The 20133-nt window shown below is 37.3% G+C and overlaps 1 protein-coding gene across 3 annotated transcripts; it reads left to right on the top strand.

The window, feature by feature from the left end:
- Nucleotides 1-533: 533 nt before the first annotated feature.
- On the top strand, nucleotides 534-19652 carry LOC127654031 (melanophilin-like). Of its 3 annotated transcripts, none has more exons than XM_052140971.1 (15): nucleotides 534-578; nucleotides 2993-3134; nucleotides 5242-5463; nucleotides 5963-6075; nucleotides 10215-10256; nucleotides 10398-10459; nucleotides 10660-10749; nucleotides 10839-10956; nucleotides 13981-14177; nucleotides 16060-16143; nucleotides 16289-16528; nucleotides 17020-17190; nucleotides 17365-17529; nucleotides 17612-17683; nucleotides 17808-19652. In XM_052140971.1, exons 2-15 carry the CDS (start codon nucleotides 3025-3027, stop codon nucleotides 17871-17873), a joined length of 1752 nt encoding a protein of 583 aa, XP_051996931.1. In that variant the 5' UTR covers nucleotides 534-578; nucleotides 2993-3024; the 3' UTR covers nucleotides 17874-19652. The 3 variants fall into 3 exon arrangements, with proteins under 3 accessions (XP_051996931.1, XP_051996933.1, XP_051996932.1); XM_052140972.1 differs by having other exon boundaries at nucleotides 546-616; XM_052140973.1 differs by lacking the exon at nucleotides 17020-17190.
- The last annotated feature ends 481 nt before the right edge of the window (nucleotides 19653-20133 follow it).

The following is a 20133-nucleotide window of genomic DNA, read 5'->3' as shown; positions in this document are numbered from 1 at the left end:
GCCACTTTTGAAACAGAAAAACAAAAAGAAAAGGTTCGAGTGGGCAAAGAAACACAGACATTGGACAACAGATAATTGAAAAAGAGTGTTACGGATTGTAACACAGTTAAGGATGGGCAAGGAGGAGGCGGGAACCGGCTAGTCAACATAAATCATAATTTAATGCAAACTTAAACCAAAACCAAAAGCACAAACACATAAACAAACACACACGACGGACATGCCTGTAATTCTCTCTCTCTCTCGAACCATCGTCACCAGCCGCCTTTATCCCTCGCGTGCCTCATCAGGCCGATTGGGTGCGCAATATTCCGACCTGGCCTGTACATGCATTTTACATATATATATATATATATATATATATACACACACATTATTATTCAAATGATTGTAGTTTTAATCCATTTGAAGGGAAAAAAAATATTCATTTTAAGCAAGGACAGGGTGATCTTTTTCCTCTCCCTTTTTCATTTGAACAGACATGTGATTAAGATGACAGGCCATACCTCTAACTATTCTCACATCGTTTGCCTCATTCTGAGAGACTTGGCAAGAACAGCTCCTCGTCTGCAAGCGAGGTGAACAAAATCTTCAGTAACATTTCTGCACCACTTCTGTAAGTTTAAACTCTGCTTTTTAACATTTTAATGTAAGACTTATGTCATTTTAACAGGTGTATTAAGTGAATTCTTCTTGCAGTTAGGTTGTCATCTTTTATTATTTTGTAAGACTGTTTTAGCAGGTTTCAAACTTGATTAATCTCCAGCGTTAAATGACATGTAACACAGTGAAATCATTACATCATCACATCATGCATATCTATGAGGAGCCACAACAAATCAATGCAGTAATAGAATTACGCCAGAAAGTAATTTACAACGAGTTGTTGAGGTCAGTTGATGTGTTAGCAGTATTTATTTTATCTATTTATATGTCTCTTTCATAATGGAATTCATAACTTGTTTGAATTATTGATAGAGGTGTTTGCTAAACGTCAAAGAAAAATGTATTATGAATTATTTTTGAAACAGTTTATATGTATATTTATATCAAATGTTGGCACCAGACTGCGATATGTTCTAGAAATGGGCAAACTCAATAGATAGAGTCTTGATTATGATGACTGCAGCACTTTATGAATATAATGCATGTTCTAAAAGCACATTTGTTGTCCTAATGTTATATTGGAAACCAATGATTTCTCAGAGAGGTGGAATGATAAAAAGGTCATTACTACAGTTTGGTGCCTTTTAAGTCCCCAGTACAAGTTATGGTATTTATGATGTTTAACTGGTTTGCTAAATAAATATATATATGTATAATGTTACACACTGATGCAGGCCTTGAAGTCAAATTCTAAATAACTGAAATAATTGTAATTTATTGCACAAGTGTCATTTCTTCACTTCCACAGAGCTGCATGTCAAACACATGGCAACAAAAGTGATAACTCATTGGATTCCTAATTTTCTGTTTTCAAGTCCTTAATTTAAGTTTAGTTATTGTCCATACTGACCCTGCCCATCTAACAGGATGGATATCTGAAATATTCCCGTGACCTGTATGATTAATACAATCTTTAAAATGTGCCTTTAATAAAGTAACATAGTAACAAATGGTAACACTTTACAATACGGGTGTATTAATAAGCATTAATTCATGCTTAACTAATGCACAGATAATAATGAGTTAATGTATGACTCATGATTAACTAAGAATTAATTAATGATTGCAACATCAGCAACTAATAATGAGTCTGTCTGATTAATATATTAAGTCATATATGAATTGCTATTAATTAAATGTGTCATCATGGATTAATTCCCTAACTACTTATAATATGAACTAATAGTGTTAATTAATGTGTTAATTACCACAACGAGCCGAAGCCATGTATTTGAACTTCCACACAATATGGGTGCATAATATGCATTAATACATGATTAATTACTGCATTATTACTGAAAATTCATGTGTTAATTACAACAATTACTTAATGATGAGTTAATAGTCATGTGCCTCAACAAGTAAAGTCATAACATAATGATATCTTTGCAAACCATTAGTTAATAATTAATTAAAAAATATGCTGATTCAGCCAAAGTACTGCTTAAATAGTAATGACTTGAAAACTAATTTATCATTAATGACATCATTGGACTTTATAAAAGCTGTTTATTTAACATCGTTTTCCAAAAACATTGCCTCACTAATGAAAAAAAAACAGTGGGATGCAGAGATAAAAAAGAGATAAACAAAATATCACATATAAATACGTGTATTTTGCAGTAATAATGCAGTAATTAAGCATGTATTAATGCATATTAGTTGGCTCATTGTAGTAATTAACACATTCATTAACACTATTAGTTCATATAATAATTTGTTAGGGAATAAATCCACAATTACACATTTAATTAATAGCAATTCATATATGACTTCATATATTAATCAGACAGACTCTTTATTAGTTGCTGATGTGGCAATCATTAATTAATGCTTAGTTAATCATGAGTCATACATTAACTCAATATTATCTGTGCATTAGTTAAGCATTAATTAATGCTTAGTTAATCATGAGTCATACATTAACTCAATATTATCTGTGCATTAGTTAAGCATTAATTAATGATTAGTTAATCATGAGTCATACATTAACGCAATATTAACTGTGCATTAGTTAAGCATTAATTAATGCTTAGTTAATCATGAGTCATACATTAACTCAATATTATCTGTGCATTAGTTAAGCATTAATTAATGCTTAGTTAATCATGAGTCATACATTAACTCAATATTATCTGTGCATTAGTTAAGCATTAATTAATGCTTATTAATGCACCCGTATTGTAAAGTGTTGCCGTAACAAAGATACTAATAAAAGTGTGTTTCATTTTTCAAACGTTTCACTGCCGAAAAGGCACAGAACTGTAGGAATGACCCAAAAGAGAATTCGTACACATTGGTCATGTGTATTGTTGTTATTGTTAAGGACATAAAATAAAGATCATCTGAGCTCTAAGTATGGACAAGAAGTTAGACCTGTCCAGACTATCAGAAGAGGAGGCCAAACATGTATTGGAGGTCATTCAGAGAGATTTTACGCTGAGAAAAAAGGAAGAAGAGCGGCTTGGGTGAGGACTTTAAATTACATTGTTAAACGTTATATTACCATTGAGACAAATCTGCTGTGACTTCACCTAACACTGGATTTAAACTTTAATACAGTGACACAAGCATCACCGCTGACTCCAAAAGGCAGTCTTATATTCATATGTAGTCTTGGGCTCTGTCGGTCTAGTATTTACAATGTGTGATCTCTTTATAATGTCTCTATAGTACATACTCTGTCTGTAGTAAACAAGATTGGAACAGGGCTATGAGAAAGGCCACTGTTGTAAAAACATCATGATGATCATGGAATAGTCACAAGGCCCGATCACACCATACCACTTTCTGGGAGAACAAGATGCCCCAGAGCTCTGTTCTTTTGCTAAAAGGACGTCTCTGTTTGGTGATTCAATTGTTCATGTTGGAAAAAATATGTTCTTTTCTGTTTGATTATGGGGACAATTTTATTCTTGATCAGATTTTTTAAGACACACAGACAGTGTTCAAGGGCTGATTTGAAGTATTAATGGGAATATAAAGGAAAATAAGTGATTAGAGGAGCGCTTTATAGTATTCAAATGTTTATTGCCATTACAGAACATACATGTGTAACATTTAATTTTTTGGTAAATTTTTTAAAGATATGTAAAATCACAAATTTTACTAAAGTAAAAACGTGGGGATTTTATGGTATTTAGACCTTATTTACCTCTTAATTACTAAATTCCACCATTAATTATCATTTAAAATAAGCACATTTTATGTTGTCTTCATTTCAACAATAACCTTCATTTCAGTAAATTGAAAGAGGGTTAAAACATCACAATTTGTCATGCATTGGGGGTCTCTGGTGACATCCGCTAGAATAAAAAACAACAATTGCATGAAATAACAAGTATGTCCAGTAGATGGCTCCAGAACTTCATGCATTTGCTGATCACTATAAGCCAATGTCGTTACAAACTCAGTTTCTAGATATTATCACAAGTTATGCATTGGATGTATATTTAGACATTAAATAAAATATTTATAAAATAAAGAAATATATATACAAGATTATTTGTCAAATTGTAGCATTTTTTCTAAACCACTTGTGTTGAAATGTCAGGGTTTGCATTGATCAGTGGTTCCCAAACTTTTAACAGTGGTGTACATTTACATTTACATTTATGCATTTGGCAGACGCTTTTATCCAAAGCGACTTACAGTGCACTTATTACAGGGACAATCCCCCCGGAGCAACCTGGAGTTAAGTGACTTGCTCAAGGACACAATGGTGGTGGCTGTGGGATTTGAACCAGTGTACTTCTGATTACCAGATTACCAGTTATGTGCTTAGGCCACTACACCACCACCACTCCGTGGTGTACCCCTTCAAACATTCAACATCCTTTCGTGTACCCCCTCTCCAATGCATAGATAAAATTCACACAAGGTCATTTGAAAATATGTCTAACACAATTATCTTTGTAAAACAACTACCTTATATTAACATGTTATATTTTTATATGTTTTGTACATGTTATATTAATCATATACTGAATAAATGGCTTACCGATTGCAATGGGAATGCTAGATATGATATAACTGCATAACTTGAAAACTCCAACCTCATCGCGTTGTGGTATACAAGAATAGAGTTCGGTTCTGGGCCTGGAAATGCGCATAATTGCAGGTACGGCATTGCTGGCAGAATTCCAGCATTGTGGGTACGTATCTGTGCAATTGCGCGGTCAGCTCAAGGGGCTTTTTATGTCACATTTGACACTGTTAGCAAGTTTGAGCTCATTTGCTGAAAAGTCATCATGCAACAATTTAAAAGCAGTTCTTTACCGTGCAAGCAAATGTGATTGAAAATTACTGCGTGTAAATATGGAACATTCAGTGTCGCTTAATTTCTAACACCTGTCATCAAAGCTTTTGAACTTCAAAACTCCATATGCATCTAACCTTTAATACAAATTACTGTATAAACAGCAGAAGAACTAAAATCGTGGACGACTGACAAGTGCGAGCCTGGTTAAACAGTACACGTACCCCCAGTTTGGAAAACACTGGAAGTCACATAATCATGTATGTCATTATGTTCAGACATTGTAAGAGGCTGTGTGTGTTTGTATTACACTAAAGGGAGCTGAAATCCAAGATAGAAAAGGAAGAAACGAAGATTGAACTCTTGGGATCTCAATCAAACCTGGTGGACTCTCACTGTATCCGCTGCCTGCAACCCTTTAAGTTCCTGGTGAACAGCAAGCGCCAGTGCATGGACTGCAAACTCTACACCTGCAAAACTTGTAGTCGCTACAACAAGAAGGAGCGTGGCTGGGTATGCGACCCCTGCCGCATGGCAAGGTTAGAAAAAATTGGATAACATTTGGTACACGTTTTCAGAGTTTACAGCCTATACCTTTGGGTAAACTACAACTCCATGGCCAAAAGTACACTACAACCATGCAATTTACCCAAAAAAGCATTTCTAGTAGAAAGGGGCTCTTTTTTTATACCAGCATGACAATGCCCCTGTGCACATGGCGAGTTCCATAACGAAATGTTTTACTGAGCCTTCACAAAGCCCAGATCTGAACCCCTTTGAACACCTTTGGCATGATTTGGAATTCCGACTGATGTTCTTGTGTCTAAATGGGAGCAAATCCCCACAGTCATGTTCCAGCATCTAGTGGAAAGCCTTCCCAGAAGTGTATAAGCTGCCCATGGTTTTTTTAAAGGAAATGCTCAACAAGCATATACGAGTGTGATGTTTGGTTATGCACGTTCTTTTGGCCACGGAGTGTATGTGTATAATTAATCAGTAATATGAAATCTGTTGTATAACACCTGTTTGTCTATGTAGGGTCCTGAAAATTGGAACCTTGGGGTGGTATCATGACAACATACGCTCTCGCTTTAAGTGTTTTGGCAGTGCAAAGGTGATGAGGTCACTGTACAAGAGATTAAATGAAGAGGGTGGGTGCTATTAAAAGCCTTCTGATAACCTTTAATGTGTCCAAATAAGCTGTCACCATACTGATTCAGTTTATCACTAGCCATTTGAAGTGGTTATCCAAGTGAGTGTTAAGATTTACATAGATACATTATATAATACAATCTGATACACTAGAAATTGATTGCTTATTAGAGTTTACACATCAGTAATTCTGCAATGCAGTTTGTTACTTTGGGAATTATTTTATTTGAATATTTGCACAGGGATTTTAGTTGCAACATGATATCATGAGGATTTGTATTTATTCTTACATTAAGTGTGGTTATAGTACCCACATAGACATTTGCTTACATTTGCATAGACATTGACACACAATATTGATATGGACTGCATCATTCTACATTTTAACAACATTTGAGACATACAAATTATTGTGTATCCTTATTGAATCTATGAATATTATACAGAATTAATTTGTGGATTTTATTGTATGTATAATCAATGAGATTCATTAAATGTTCAATGCCAACACATTTATTTGATGCAGTTGATGCATTTACCTAAATTGACTTTATAATGGTTTTAGTCTGTTCCATGTGAATCTGTAGTGTTCAACTTGTTTAAAAGGATTACATCACTTTAACCAAGACTAAACTTTAAAATGTTAAAATAAATAAAACATTTGTAATCGTTTAATCAATACTTAATCATTAGATTTGACCAAAAAAACAATCATAAAAGTAATACAATCCGCAATTATGTAATTCAAGATGGCGCCGCAGATGGCTGCTTCGTTTGGAGCGTTCTAGTGTTTGTTACTTTTGTTTGTCATGTCTTTTGTCACTTTTCCCCGATCAGTTTCACCAGGGCTGAATTGCTGAATATTCGGCAGAGAATACCTGATAATTCTTTGCCAGTGTTTGATTACTTGGACATTTTATTAGACATCTTAGTAGGAGGTGCAGAGGTGTTCTACAAGTGCTCAAAGTGACGCAAGTGAGGGAAGCTTCATCAACATGGCTTTAGGACTCGCTGCCGAGTATTCATCTGCCGATTGTCTGCTCCCTCATCAACAAAACGGACAAACTACTTCTGCTCACTCAAACTAACTCCGCTGCTCTGTGTTTCATGGAAATCTGGTCGAGTGAAGCCATCACGGACAGCGCATTACATCTGACGGGCTTCCAGCTGTTCATAGCAGATTGCATTGCAGAGTTATCGGGGAAAACGAGAGATGGTGGAACGCATTCTAACATCAATGAAAGTGTCTGTACAGATGTAACAGCATTGAAGAAGATGTTCTGTCTTAATGTAGAAGAGCTCTTCATCAACTATAAGCCGTTCTACCCGCTGTGGGAGTTTTCCTCATTCATTTTGGTGAGTGTTTATATTCCTCCACAAGCATGCATGAATGCAGTATTGCAAAAGCTGGCTTATCACATCACAGACACGAGCAACAACTCCCGGAGTCTCTTATCATTATTCTGGGTGATTTTAATAAAGAAAACCTCACTCGTGAACTGCCAAAATATAAACACAACACATGACGCACCATAGACGGAAATATACTGGATAACTGCAACACCACTGTAAAGGATGCATATCTCTGTGTCCCACATGCAGCTTTAGGACCCTCTGATCACTGTCTGGTTCATCTTCTCCCTACCTATAAGCAGAAACTGAAATCAGCTAAGCCTGTAGTAAGGACTGTAAAGCGATGTACTAATGAAGCAGAGCTGGAACTACAAGCTAAAAGACACCTCCCCCTCACTCTGAACTGAATGTGTTTAACTGCAGGTTTGAAAAGCCCAGTATCACACCCCTTCCCCACTCTGATCTTCACTTCACACACACACACCAACAACTCTTGGAACCCCCCTCCTCCCCCCTCCTGCTACTCAGTCTGCAGTCTGTGGATGTGCTTGGATCATGGAGAGCAGCATGATGCCGGGAGTCTCCTTGGTGTCATGCACAACGAGTCACATGATAAGATGCGCAGATTGACATTCTAGGAAGACTGAGGCAACTGAGACTTGTCCTCCGCCACCCGGATTGCGGTGAATAACCGCACCACCACGAGGACCTTCTAAGTAGTGAAAATTGGGCAATTCAAATTGGGAGAAAAGGGTACAATAAAATAAAAAATTTAAATAACTGTGCATACCCCTACCTTGCACATACTTTACCACTTGCACATGTACATATGCCTTTTTGTTATATGTATGTCTATTTATAATCTTACCTTGTTTTATATTTTGTGTCACACTGTAGCATTCTGTGTGCACTGGTTTCTCCTAGCACCAAAAAAATAATTCCTTGTGAATGTGAGGACACTTGGCATTAAAGATCATTCGGATTCTGATAATCCAAGTCGTCAGATCCCAGCTTTGTCTGAGGAACAGTCCCAAATACGTGTTTGTTTGTTTGTTTAAAAATGTTAAGGGTTAGGTTTTAGGGGTAAAGGTGGGATTATATATACAGTATATTACTTATATCTAATTTTATATAATGATAATTTATAATTATTGTCACTGTCCGTCTTTCTGATGTTATATTTTGTATACTGAAGAAAAGTAACCACTACCACAGGTTTACTCATTATGTCCATGGAGCATGTTTTATCATCTGTCCAAATGCACAAAATGTACGTACACATATTATGCATGAATACCTATGCATAATAATGAGTTTAGGTTGTTGAGTTTTTAAAGGAATATTCCAGGTTCAATACAAGTTAAGCTCAATCAACAGCATTTGTGGCACAATGTTGATTACCATATATATTTATTTTCGACTCATCCCTCCTTGTCTTTAAAAAAAGCAAAAATTGGCGGGGCCTGGGTAACTCAGTGAGTATTAACACTGACTATCAACCCTGATTCCAGTCAGGTCTCCTTAGCATTCAAACTGGCTAGGGAGGGTAGAGTCACATGGGGTAACCTCCTCGTGGTGGTGATTAGTGGTTCTCTCAATGGGGCGTGTGGTGAGTTGTGAGTGGATCGTGGAGAGTAGCATGAGCCTCCACATGCTGTGAGTCACCGTGATGTCATGCACAACGAGTCACGTGATCAGATGCGCCGATTGACGCTCTCAAATGCGGAGGCAACTGAGACTTGTCCTCTGCCACCCGGATTGAGGCGAGTAACCGCACCACCAAGAGGACCTACTAAGTAGTGGGAATTGGGCGTTCCAAATTGAGGAGAAAAAAACCCCAGGTTATATTGAGACATTTACGATGGAAGTGAATGGGGTCAATTTTTGGAGGGTTTAAAGGCAGAAATGTGAAGCTTATAATTTTATAAAAGCACTTACATTAATTATTCTGTTAAAACTCTAAAAGATGTTTAAATTATAATTTTACAGTAATTTTAGGGTTTGTTGACATTACATCATCATGGCCATGACTTTACACAGAAAATGTTAGTAAGTGTTTTTAATCACAGAAAACACATGTATTGTTTATGTCTTGTGTTAAACTTTAGACACAGTGAGTTTTTTAACATTCATAAATTGGCCCCATTCACTTCCATTGTACTGTAAGTGTCTCAATGTCACACCGATTCTTGCTTTTTAAGAAAAGGAAGGTCAAGACAAAATAAATGTGAGCTATGACAATGTGAATAATTGAGCTTAACTTGTATTGAACACTGAACATCCCTTTAATGATCAATAGTATTACAAATGTAAATATGTAACGCCTATATAGCTTAGCTTTGAGATGAAGAACAGCAAGAGACCGCAGAGATATCATTAGTTAACCAATGTTACTGAGAGGATATTAGTTTATGTGTCTGTTGAATGCAAAAAACTCCGTTCAGAGTTATAAACTGGGCCACATGCTGTGGGGCACCGTAGAGCTTGGTGATGTTGTTTATAACCTTGCATGATGGAACATGTTATATAGAAACATGATAAACAGGCTGAATACTCAGAAGGGGATGTACAGTACATGTACCCCAGGGTTAAAGCTGACTGAAGTGTGACATCTATCTTTTATCATGCACATAATACATGTTTATGCATTATGTACTTCAGCGTATAATCTGTTCAATTGCCTGACTTCTGTAGAGAAGGTAGACAGCACAGTCAGATTTTCTGCTTGTTGTGTTCTCATAATGCACAGGACCAGTACTCACATTGCTGTCCTTTATTTCCATAGGGCATCGTGATGATGACACACAGAGCATGCCTGACGGCCGCAGTGAGTAAACGCACAAAAGAAAGAAATAGCCGATGTTGTCACAGAGCAAAGCTGAGGGCGGTTGCCCAAGTGTTCTTGACGTACTAAAACTATGGAAACACTTTTTACATTGGGGTATATGTTTCTATATGTTTTTCTTAGATGTATATAATGGTCATGATGATGAGCATATTGATGTAGCTGAAGCACAACGCTATAAGCAGGTAGATTTCTTTTTGAATTCCTGGGAATATGTTAGATTCATTACCTAAAAGTGCTGGGGATCTTTTAAAGTGTGCAGTTAAGACAAAAAGCTTTTCTTGAACTGAACTGGATTAAATCATTATTTTCAGAACAGTCACTCGCTCTCTTTGGCACTCACGTTATTTTAAACCAATTAAAAATTGTCCTGACTTCCTCACAGTCGCGAAAGTCCAAGCGTCTGCTCTCTGTCCACCCAACGGATCTTGACATGGACGAGTATGTCACTCACTCTCGCAGACCGTCTGTCCAGGTATTGAGGGGCCTCTGCGTATTGTTATCAACATTCACACTTTAAATGGGTGCTCAGGCATTATAGTCACTCCTGTCTCTCATCTCCAGTACATCCAGGAAGAGAGAGGAATTCAGCGGAATGATCTAGAATACAGCTCTGACATGTACCATCACCATCATCATCGCATGAACCGGAGGACAAGCCTTGACAGGTTCTCTCGCCCAGGTTAAGCAAATACATTCCTGCGTCCATCTTTATTTCGTTCCCTCCCTCACTTGCTTCCTTTCACAACATTGGTTAGGGTTAGGGGTTAGGGGTTAGGGGTTGGGGTTAGGGGTTAGGGTTAGGGGTTAGGGGTTAGGGTTGGGGTTAGGGGTTAGGGTTAGGGGTTAGGGTTAGGGGTTAGGGGTTAGGGGTTAGGGGTTAGGGTTAGGGGTTAGGGGTTAGAGGTTAGGGGTTAGGGTTGGGGTTAGGGGTTAGGGTTTTAGACCATGGGGGGTGGGGGGGGGGTGTTCATTTGTAGGGGGGCAAATGTATTATACCTTAAATGTCCCTTGTACACATATAAAGCATAATTTGCTGTTTTAATAATTGAGAAAATATTTTTTTTTATAATTTATATTTTTTATTTTTTTATATCCTGAGATACACCAAATTTTTTTGTAAATTTACAAATTAAAATGTTTTGATATATAAAAAAACAGGCTCATGACAAATGTTTAAATTAGTCAATACACCCGAACACTCTGGTTTTACCCACAAACTTTAAGCCGTGCTGTTCTTTAGAATGACTAATGCAGTAACATTCTTGGGTAAAATGAATGATAGGCTACATCAAGATTTCAGTAAGCTATAATTAGCATGTATACGTCTTATAAATGGTCACCATTTCCTTTAAGACTCTTTTAAGAATTTTTAAGCAATTGTTTTAAATTCACTAGTTCATTTTGAATGGTTCGGTGTAACAAGTGCATTTTTAAATGCATGCATCTCAATTACTATGAGTTTAAAAAAGTTGCATGCATTGTAATTATAAGTGACCAATAAGATGGCATTAATGTGTTTTTTTTAATCATTATTATGTCTGTCAGTGTCTATGCACATTCCTTATTAAGTGCACTTGGTGTGCGCCTCTTATTAGAGAATGCATTTGCCAATATTAAGCTCAACTCTCTGTTGTTGAGCACACGTGTGGCTCTCCCTTGTGATTGGTGCACATGAAGTATTTGCTAAATGATGTTCATAAAGAGGACATTGTGTTTGTTATCTTCCCTGTAGACTATTTAGTGCTCTGCAGCTTTGTACTCTCTCTCCCGGTTAGTTGTGCGATTGTTTTTAATTCTTAAACCTGAACCCAACAGTACCAAACTTGAACTGTATGTATTATACAGATATATTATATTGATTTTTAATCAAATTAATTACATGGTGTCCCGATTAATTAATCGTGATTAATCACATATACAAATATTTGCTGAGAAAGCCCCTCATATAACAATAACTCAATATATAATGATTATACATACATACACTCACCTAAAGGATTATTAGGAACACATACTAATACTGTGTTTGACCCCCTTTCGCCTTCAGAACTGCCTTAATTCTACGTGGCATTGATTCAACAAGGTGCTGAAAGCATTCTTTAGAAATGTTGGCCCATATTGATAGGATAGCATCTTGCAGTTGATGGAGATTTGTGGGATGCACATCCAGGGCACGAAGCTCCCGTTCCACCACATCCCAAAGATGCTCTATTGGGTTGAGATCTGGTGACTGTGGGGGCCATTTTAGTACAGTGAACTCATTGTCATGTTCAAGAAACCAATTTGAATTGATTCGAGCTTTGTGACATGGTGCATTATCCTGCTGGAAGTAGCCATCAGAGGATGGGTACATGGTGGCCATAAAGGGATGGACATGGTCAGAAACAATGCTCAGGTAGGCCGTGGCATTTAAACGATGCCCAATTGGCACTAAGGGGCCTAAAGTGTGCCAAGAAAACATCCCCCACACCATTACACCACCACCACCAGCCTGCACAGTGGTAACAAGGCATGATGGATCCATGTTCTCATTCTGTTTATGCCAAATTCTGACTCTACCATCTGAATGTCTCAACAGAAATCGAGACTCATCAGACCAGGCAACATTTTTCCAGTCTTCAACTGTCCAATTTTGGTGAGCTCTTGCAAATTGTAGCCTCTTTTTCCTATTTGTAGTGGAGATGAGTGGTACCGGTGGGGTCTTCTGCTGTTGTAGCCCATCCGCCTCAAGGTTGTGCATGTTGTGGCTTCACAAATGCTTTGCTGCATACCTCGGTTGTAGCAGTGGTTATTTCAGGCAAAGTTGCTCTTCTATCAGCTTGAATCAGTCGGCCCATTCTCCTCTGACCTCTAGCATCAACAAGGCATTTTCAGCCCACAGGACTGCCGCATACTGGATGTTTTTCCTTTTCACACCATTCTTTGTAAACCCTAGAAATGGTTGTGTGTGAAAATCCCAGTAACTGAGCAGATTGTGAAATACTCAGACCGGCCCGTCTGGCACTAACAACCATGCCACGCTCAAAATTGCTTAAATCACCTTTCTTTCCCATTCTGACATTCAGTTTGGAGTTCAGGAGATTGTCTTGACCAGGACCACACCCCTAAATGCATTGAAGCAACTGCCATGTGATTGGTTGATTAGATAATTGCATTAATGAGAAATTGAACAGGTGTTCCTAATAATCCTTTAGGTGAGTGTATATATATATATAATTATACATAGTTATCTTTAAATATTTACAGATTATATTATTTGGCCGAACAAATGGTATTTGACATAAGGCTAATAAATTTATGTGGATTTATGATTAATATCTAATAAATAAATATATGATTTAGAGCTCGGGGCCTTTTGGGTTTAGAGGCCCCTGAGCAATGTCCCAATAGGCCTGATGGTTAATCTGTCCCTGGACCCGGGGTCACTGACCCCCCGGGACAACTAAATGCAAAAGGACTAATGCTTCACTGTATATATCTAGTTACATAGTAACTATGCAACTGGCAAAACACACACACACACACACACACACACACACACACACACACACTCCCTGACGAGCCCACAAACATTTTACAATGTGACAAACCCTTTAAATATAACAAGAACAAATAGAAAGAAATCCTAGAAATCCTGAAATCTACTTTATATGATATTACCCTGAAAATAGTTTTTTATTTGTCCCCTTCTACTTTGTTTTAGATGACGGCCTATACTCTGAACACAGAATTATACGTGCTCGATCTCTCTCAAAAATCAACTCCTCAATGGCTCCGCGCCAGATCTACCTGGACACTTCAGAGGAGGAGGGCATGTTTCGTGTCCCCGTCCACCAGCTGCCCCCACGACGCCGCAGTCGAGCATCATCTCAGGAAAACATTCATCTAGGACCACCACCGGTACGATCATAGTCTTTATATTTTAAGTATGGTTATGCTTAACCAACTATTGTTGCTTAGATTAGTTTAACCTCATGTGTAGTCTCAAGGCGCGGCCAATAAACAAATATAATTTTGGAAGCAAGTTTCTTTTTAACTTCACTCTCACAGAATATAAAGAGCAGAATTAAAAAGAGGCAGCTTGACAATTCGTTTTTTCCCCATACGCTCAACTCCCACACACGCCTTCTTCACCCGCAGAATTTCACCACGCAAAGGTAAACGTTACCGCGCATTTAGCAGTAAAGCTGACTTGTGCTTCTCCGTCGAACCTACTGCATCGTTCTGTGAGTACACAGCCAAAACTCTAACTATATATTTCATAAATAAATAAAACCAATGCAATTTCTGGATTCAAAAGTATTATTAAATTATTGTAGCATTAAAAATGAGTTAAAAGTATGTGAACATGTTAACATTTAGGTGCATATTATTCATTATACATGTTGCTCTTGAGTCGCTTAAATAATACATATTTTGGCACACTTTTGATGTTCCATGCTGAAAAAGAAATCGTCAAATTAATTAATAAGTACTCACCTGAATAACACAAAATGGGTGTCGTTTTAAAGACTTTATAATGCATACAGGCAACATAACCAACTCTTACCAGGTGTTTTTAATTTACTGACTTATTAGAAGTGTTACATTTCCATAACATATGAAATATGATTATTTACTGAACACATATATCCCAAGATCAATTTTTTACTCTATACACACCCTCCACTATTATGAGGAAATCTATCGCATTTGCAAACAAATTTCGCACTTTATCCTTTAACTGCACGCTGAGAGTTTAAAGCGTGTAATGCGTGTCCAAAGACAAGATCCACGCAACCATTTATCATTGAATAATGTCTCTTTTAAAACCCTTTACAGTCAGTTATTGATAAAAAACAACAAACAATAAACATTTAACTCCAATCATGCATCACACAGATGAGATGAAGCCATTCGAGTCCTCTCTCGTTAACATGCGCTCATCAACAGACGCTCTTTACAGGAATATCTTTCTTAAAGAGACAGTACCGCTTTTAGCACGTGTTCAACAAATCAATGCAAATATTGTAAATAATATGAATTATGCAATTAAACAATAAACATGAGACAAAATGTAATATATGAAGTATAATATCTTATTCATTGATTGAATACATTTATTTGTTAATGTTTAAAAAGCCAAAATGTGACCAAAATTATGAAAATCTAAATAAATGTAATTAGTAAAATTTAGATTTTTGTAATGTACCTAGTTCGAAGGTCCCATGTATAAATATACCCATATTTACATTACATTGACATGTATGTATTTGGGAGACGCTTTTATCCAAAGAGACTTACAGTGCACTTATTACAGGGACAATCCCCCCCGGAGCAACCTGGAGTTAAGTGTCTTACTCAAGGACACAATGGTGGTGACTGTGGGGATCAAACCAGCAACCTTCTGATTACCAGTTATGTGCTTTAGTCCACTATGCCACCACCACTCCTTCCACCCATATGTATCAATATTGAATCGAATCAAATTCAGAATCAAATCGAATCGAGAGCTTGCGAATCAGAATCAAATTGGGAAATCTGTATCAGTACCCAGCCCTACTAATCAGTGCTTATTATATTTGGATGGACCGAAATTATGATCACAAAGTCTACACACATATTCTTCTCTTCTGTTTTCTGAGACGTCTGCACCAACTTTTGAGACTTACTATTATTCTTCATGCCGGACTATTATTATGATTGATTTCAAAGTCTGGCTGTGCAAGTATTACATGCACTCATAGCAATAACACAAGTGTGCTGTTTATTACTTTCTCTTTCAACTGTTGCTGTGAGGTAGATCAACGAGCTGAGCAAGAGAATGTCTGCCATTGAGAGTCTCTTGAATCGACTGGAAGTCAAAATGACTTTGCCGGCTGATCAGGTAGGATTAAAACCTCAAAACATGCAAATTAGCATTTATTCGAGTGGTTCTTTTTAGGACTAAGGTTTTGCACTGTAGGTCCCTCTCATGTAAAGTTGCTCATTGTTTAATTCTATTGTAAACTGATGTTTTGTTATCTCTGCAGCCTGTTCAGCCCACAGCAGGGCAGCTGGAGGAGGACAAGCTGAGGAGAAAACTAGATGAGCTGATGAGTGACAAGGCACTTTCTTCTGATGAAGATGAGCCAAAGTTGCCTCCTCAGTCCAATGGGTCTACTGTGAGACATGCACTAAAGGGGGGCCAGACACCTATGCCCCCTGCACCCCCTGCACCCCAACAACCCTTGAGCTCCTCCAGTGATGAGATGCCCACTGAAGCGCAAAAGGTGAGCACAAAGATGACTAACATATACATAGAGGCCAAAAGCTGATGTCTTTTCCCAAGGTAAGGTGAAATCCTCAGTAAAGTCACTTAAGATAAGAAATAAAATAAAATGCAAATTCAGTCTTGATTTTCACCACGGGAGTGAAAGAGTCAACCAGTTGATATTAAAAGTCCCACAAATTGATTTGCATATTATTAGTACTTTAACACACTTTTAACAAGGATGCTGGAGCAAATACATCATGTTTTAACAAGGCTGAATTTTACACTAGCATGTTAATCCTCATATCCCATGAAAGTCGTTCGTTGACTTTCATATCTCCCCTGGGTTGTTTTCATAAATAGCAATAACTTATCTAAGGATCATGAAGCATTAGCAACATTTGTGCCTCATTAAGCTATAACATTAGCATCGACAACACCTTCCTAAAGTAATTTTAAGGGTTTTAAGCTCCTCTCAGTTAATTACTGTTCCCTTTACATGGCTTTCAGAGATCCACTGCAGCGGCCCTTTGTGACATCACAACCGAGATTCTAAGAACAATTAATGCCACCGAAAGCGCTATGAACGAGTTGGCCCCCTCGAATCCTATTGACAGACTTCAGTTAGCGGGCACAGATGTTAAGCAGGCTGATGATGCGTACAGGGAACTTGAGGAAAATGTAAGCGTATTCCTCTAATAGACTTGTTTCTCTTTTTGTTTTTGAAGGACAGAGATTAGACACATAAAATGCCAATGGCATGGCCAAGCGCTTTTGTGCCTTTTGCATCACTGTATCACTGAAGTGCATGAGCTTTTTGATCAGAATTCTGCATTTTCTTCTTTTTTACTGCAGGTGTACTTGGCTGCTGGGACGTTCTTCGATATGGAGAGGAAGTTGCGAACGATTGAGCAGAATGCTAAAAATCACTACAGTGGCCCACTCACTGATTCAGAACTCTCTGAACTGGAGGACCAGGTCTCTTTGGCAGCCGCTAAATTTCAGAGCACGGAGAGTGAGGTGAGAAACATCTCAATAATTGATTATTACATTATTAGACGGAAAATTCTGTCTGTATATTTATTTATCTGTTATTTATCAGGTCTCAGACATTGAGAATAAGATAGCAGCTCTAAATGTTAAAGGACTATCAATCGATAAAGCCAAGAAAAAGGTGAAGTTCAACTGAATCAAAATAACCAATATTGACATGGTATAATCAAAGGCTTTACTTTGATCATAAGCACAATTTGCTACTAATTAGATGCTTTTGTTCATTTTTATCTTCTGACTTTCAGGCACTGAGTGTACAACAAAAAAGGAAGTTTTCCCAAGATATGCCTTCAAACAGAGTGCATTTTTAACTGGAAATAGGACGTCAATTGATCATTCCTGTTGCTCTAATCAGCTCTTTAATCATCTACACACTTGCTTCTCCATTCATATATTCACCCAGTCCAAAAGATAGACAGCAAATCATCAACAGACAAAAGTTGAGGCTCAATCCGGTCCATTTCTAGGGCTGTCTCAATCACAAAATCGTTCCAGTTTGCTCCCTAAATGCAAAGTAAAAACCAGGGAGCATCGTTGATTACTATGTTCACTTACCATAATGTTGCATGTCTTCTGAAGTCGCTCAAGCCATTAGAAGATGAGCACAATTGTAAAATAATAAAGTCAAAGCATAATTTTCTATTTAAACTGATTTGTTTGTAATAGCTTTCACCCAGGGCCGTTTCTAGGCATAGGCGAACTAGGCAGTCACCTAGGGCGGCACCTATTGGGGGGTCTTGCTCCCCAAATACCCCGCACCCCAGATGGTCTGAAACAGCCCTGCTTTCATCCATAACGACCATGAAATGATATCAATTTCATAATAATATTGCACATCTGAATATCTACAATGAAAATGCATGACAGTGTCATTTATACAGCGATGTTGTTCATTAATACCAGGCCAGATGTGCTTTAATGCACAAGCTCATAATGGCATCACAGGTGATTGACTCATAAGTGTCCCAATGTTCAGTGGAACAGTACCCTTGCCCAAATGTATGTACAGTACATAATATATTCATTCACGACATAGGGAGCTAACTGATAACACCCAAGACATAATAATATGGTGACCCCAATGGACAGTGTCAATATTCGACCTTCTTCAACTACAGTATGTGTTTTATACAGTATAAAGATTATTCATGTTCTTACTGGTACAACTTGGATCACTTTACAGAACCAGGAATAACACACTAAACAAATGTAGTTAACTGAAAACACTACTGTACATTTTCAAAGCTCTCTCTAATGACTTCTATTTGGCTTACGTTAGTCCTTGTGAAGATATCTAACTTTGTTCCCATGTTACTTGGTTAAATGCTTTATTTAAAATGTCAAAATTCTTTGGCATTGATCTTGCCTTAGCACTCGCACACTCTTTGTGTCTTGTGTATAATATCAGATATAAATAAATAAATAAAATAATTAGCATGTTGATGACTGACTTTGCATTGCTTTTCCTCAAATTAACTTTTTACCTTTTCGAATTTATGTCAATAAACCCTTATGTTGTGTTCTGGTCATTCTGACCCTGACAACGTTTTTTTCGTTGTGTTCACAGTCAAAAATGACCGGCCATTGGAAATGAACTACAATATAAATAAATACTAAGTGTTCAGGAGTATCCCAATTCTTTAGATGAGCACATAATTGGATGTTTGTTTGCACATACAACACACACACACATACAACACAAACTCACATACAACACACACACACACACTCACATACAACACACACACAACACAAACTCACATACAACACACACACACACACTCACATACAGCACACACACACACTCACATACAACACACACACTCATATACACACACACACACACACACACACTCACATACAACACACACACACACACACACTCACATACAACACACACACTCACATACAACACACACACACACACATAACACACACACACACAATGTGTGTTGAGCGGCCTTTTGTGCATGTCTATTCCACACTCTTTGAGGAATATTTCAAGATCTGCTTATCATGGTATGTTGCGTTTGGGCTTGTTTGAATCAGGAAAGTCTGCTGTGAGTTTTGTTGTGTCATTGTCTATGTTATATGTGTGTTTCAGAAAGTAATAAGGAAAAATGTGACAAAAAGACACTCCTGTTTACTATATTTGTGTGTGTCAGTGGGAATGTCATGCACTAATTCTCAATGCAGTTTGGCCTCTGAATGAAACAATTTTGCTCATTGCGTTCTACTAATTGAGAACTTTAAACGATATATAACACATGGATATCTCGTCTTTCTTATGGTTTCACCAACTCTGAATATAATTGTTGTGAGAAGAAATTTGTAAATGATGAGAATGAAACAGTTCTTATTTGTCAGTAAATTAAAAATCATTATTTAAGAATTGGTAGATCAGCTATATGCAGTGTAAAGTCCAGATTCTAGACTTTAAAATTACAAATACTTTGTTCAGATCAAGCATGTAGTTATTAATTTATTATGTAATTATTTATTTATTTCCAATGGGAGTACCCTCCACTGGCACAGTATACTGTAAGTTCAGTTCAATGAATCCTTCTATCA

Source organism: Xyrauchen texanus, chromosome 13, assembly GCF_025860055.1.
Source record: "Xyrauchen texanus isolate HMW12.3.18 chromosome 13, RBS_HiC_50CHRs, whole genome shotgun sequence".
Taxonomy (NCBI): Eukaryota; Metazoa; Chordata; class Actinopteri; order Cypriniformes; family Catostomidae; genus Xyrauchen; species Xyrauchen texanus.
The sequence above is the reverse complement of the archived record's forward strand: the minus strand, read 5'-3'. Positions and strand labels throughout refer to the sequence as shown.

Bases quoted from the DNA above. Each gene is read 5' to 3' on its own strand.
- LOC127654031 (XM_052140971.1), top strand. From the start codon at position 3,025: ATGGACAAGAAGTTAGACCTGTCCAGACTATCAGAAGAGGAGGCCAAA. The intron at 5,464-5,962 runs GTTAGAAAAAAT...TTGTCTATGTAG, and splicing joins GACCCCTGCCGCATGGCAAG to GGTCCTGAAAATTGGAACCT. The intron at 16,529-17,019 runs GTGAGCACAAAG...CATGGCTTTCAG, and splicing joins TGCCCACTGAAGCGCAAAAG to AGATCCACTGCAGCGGCCCT.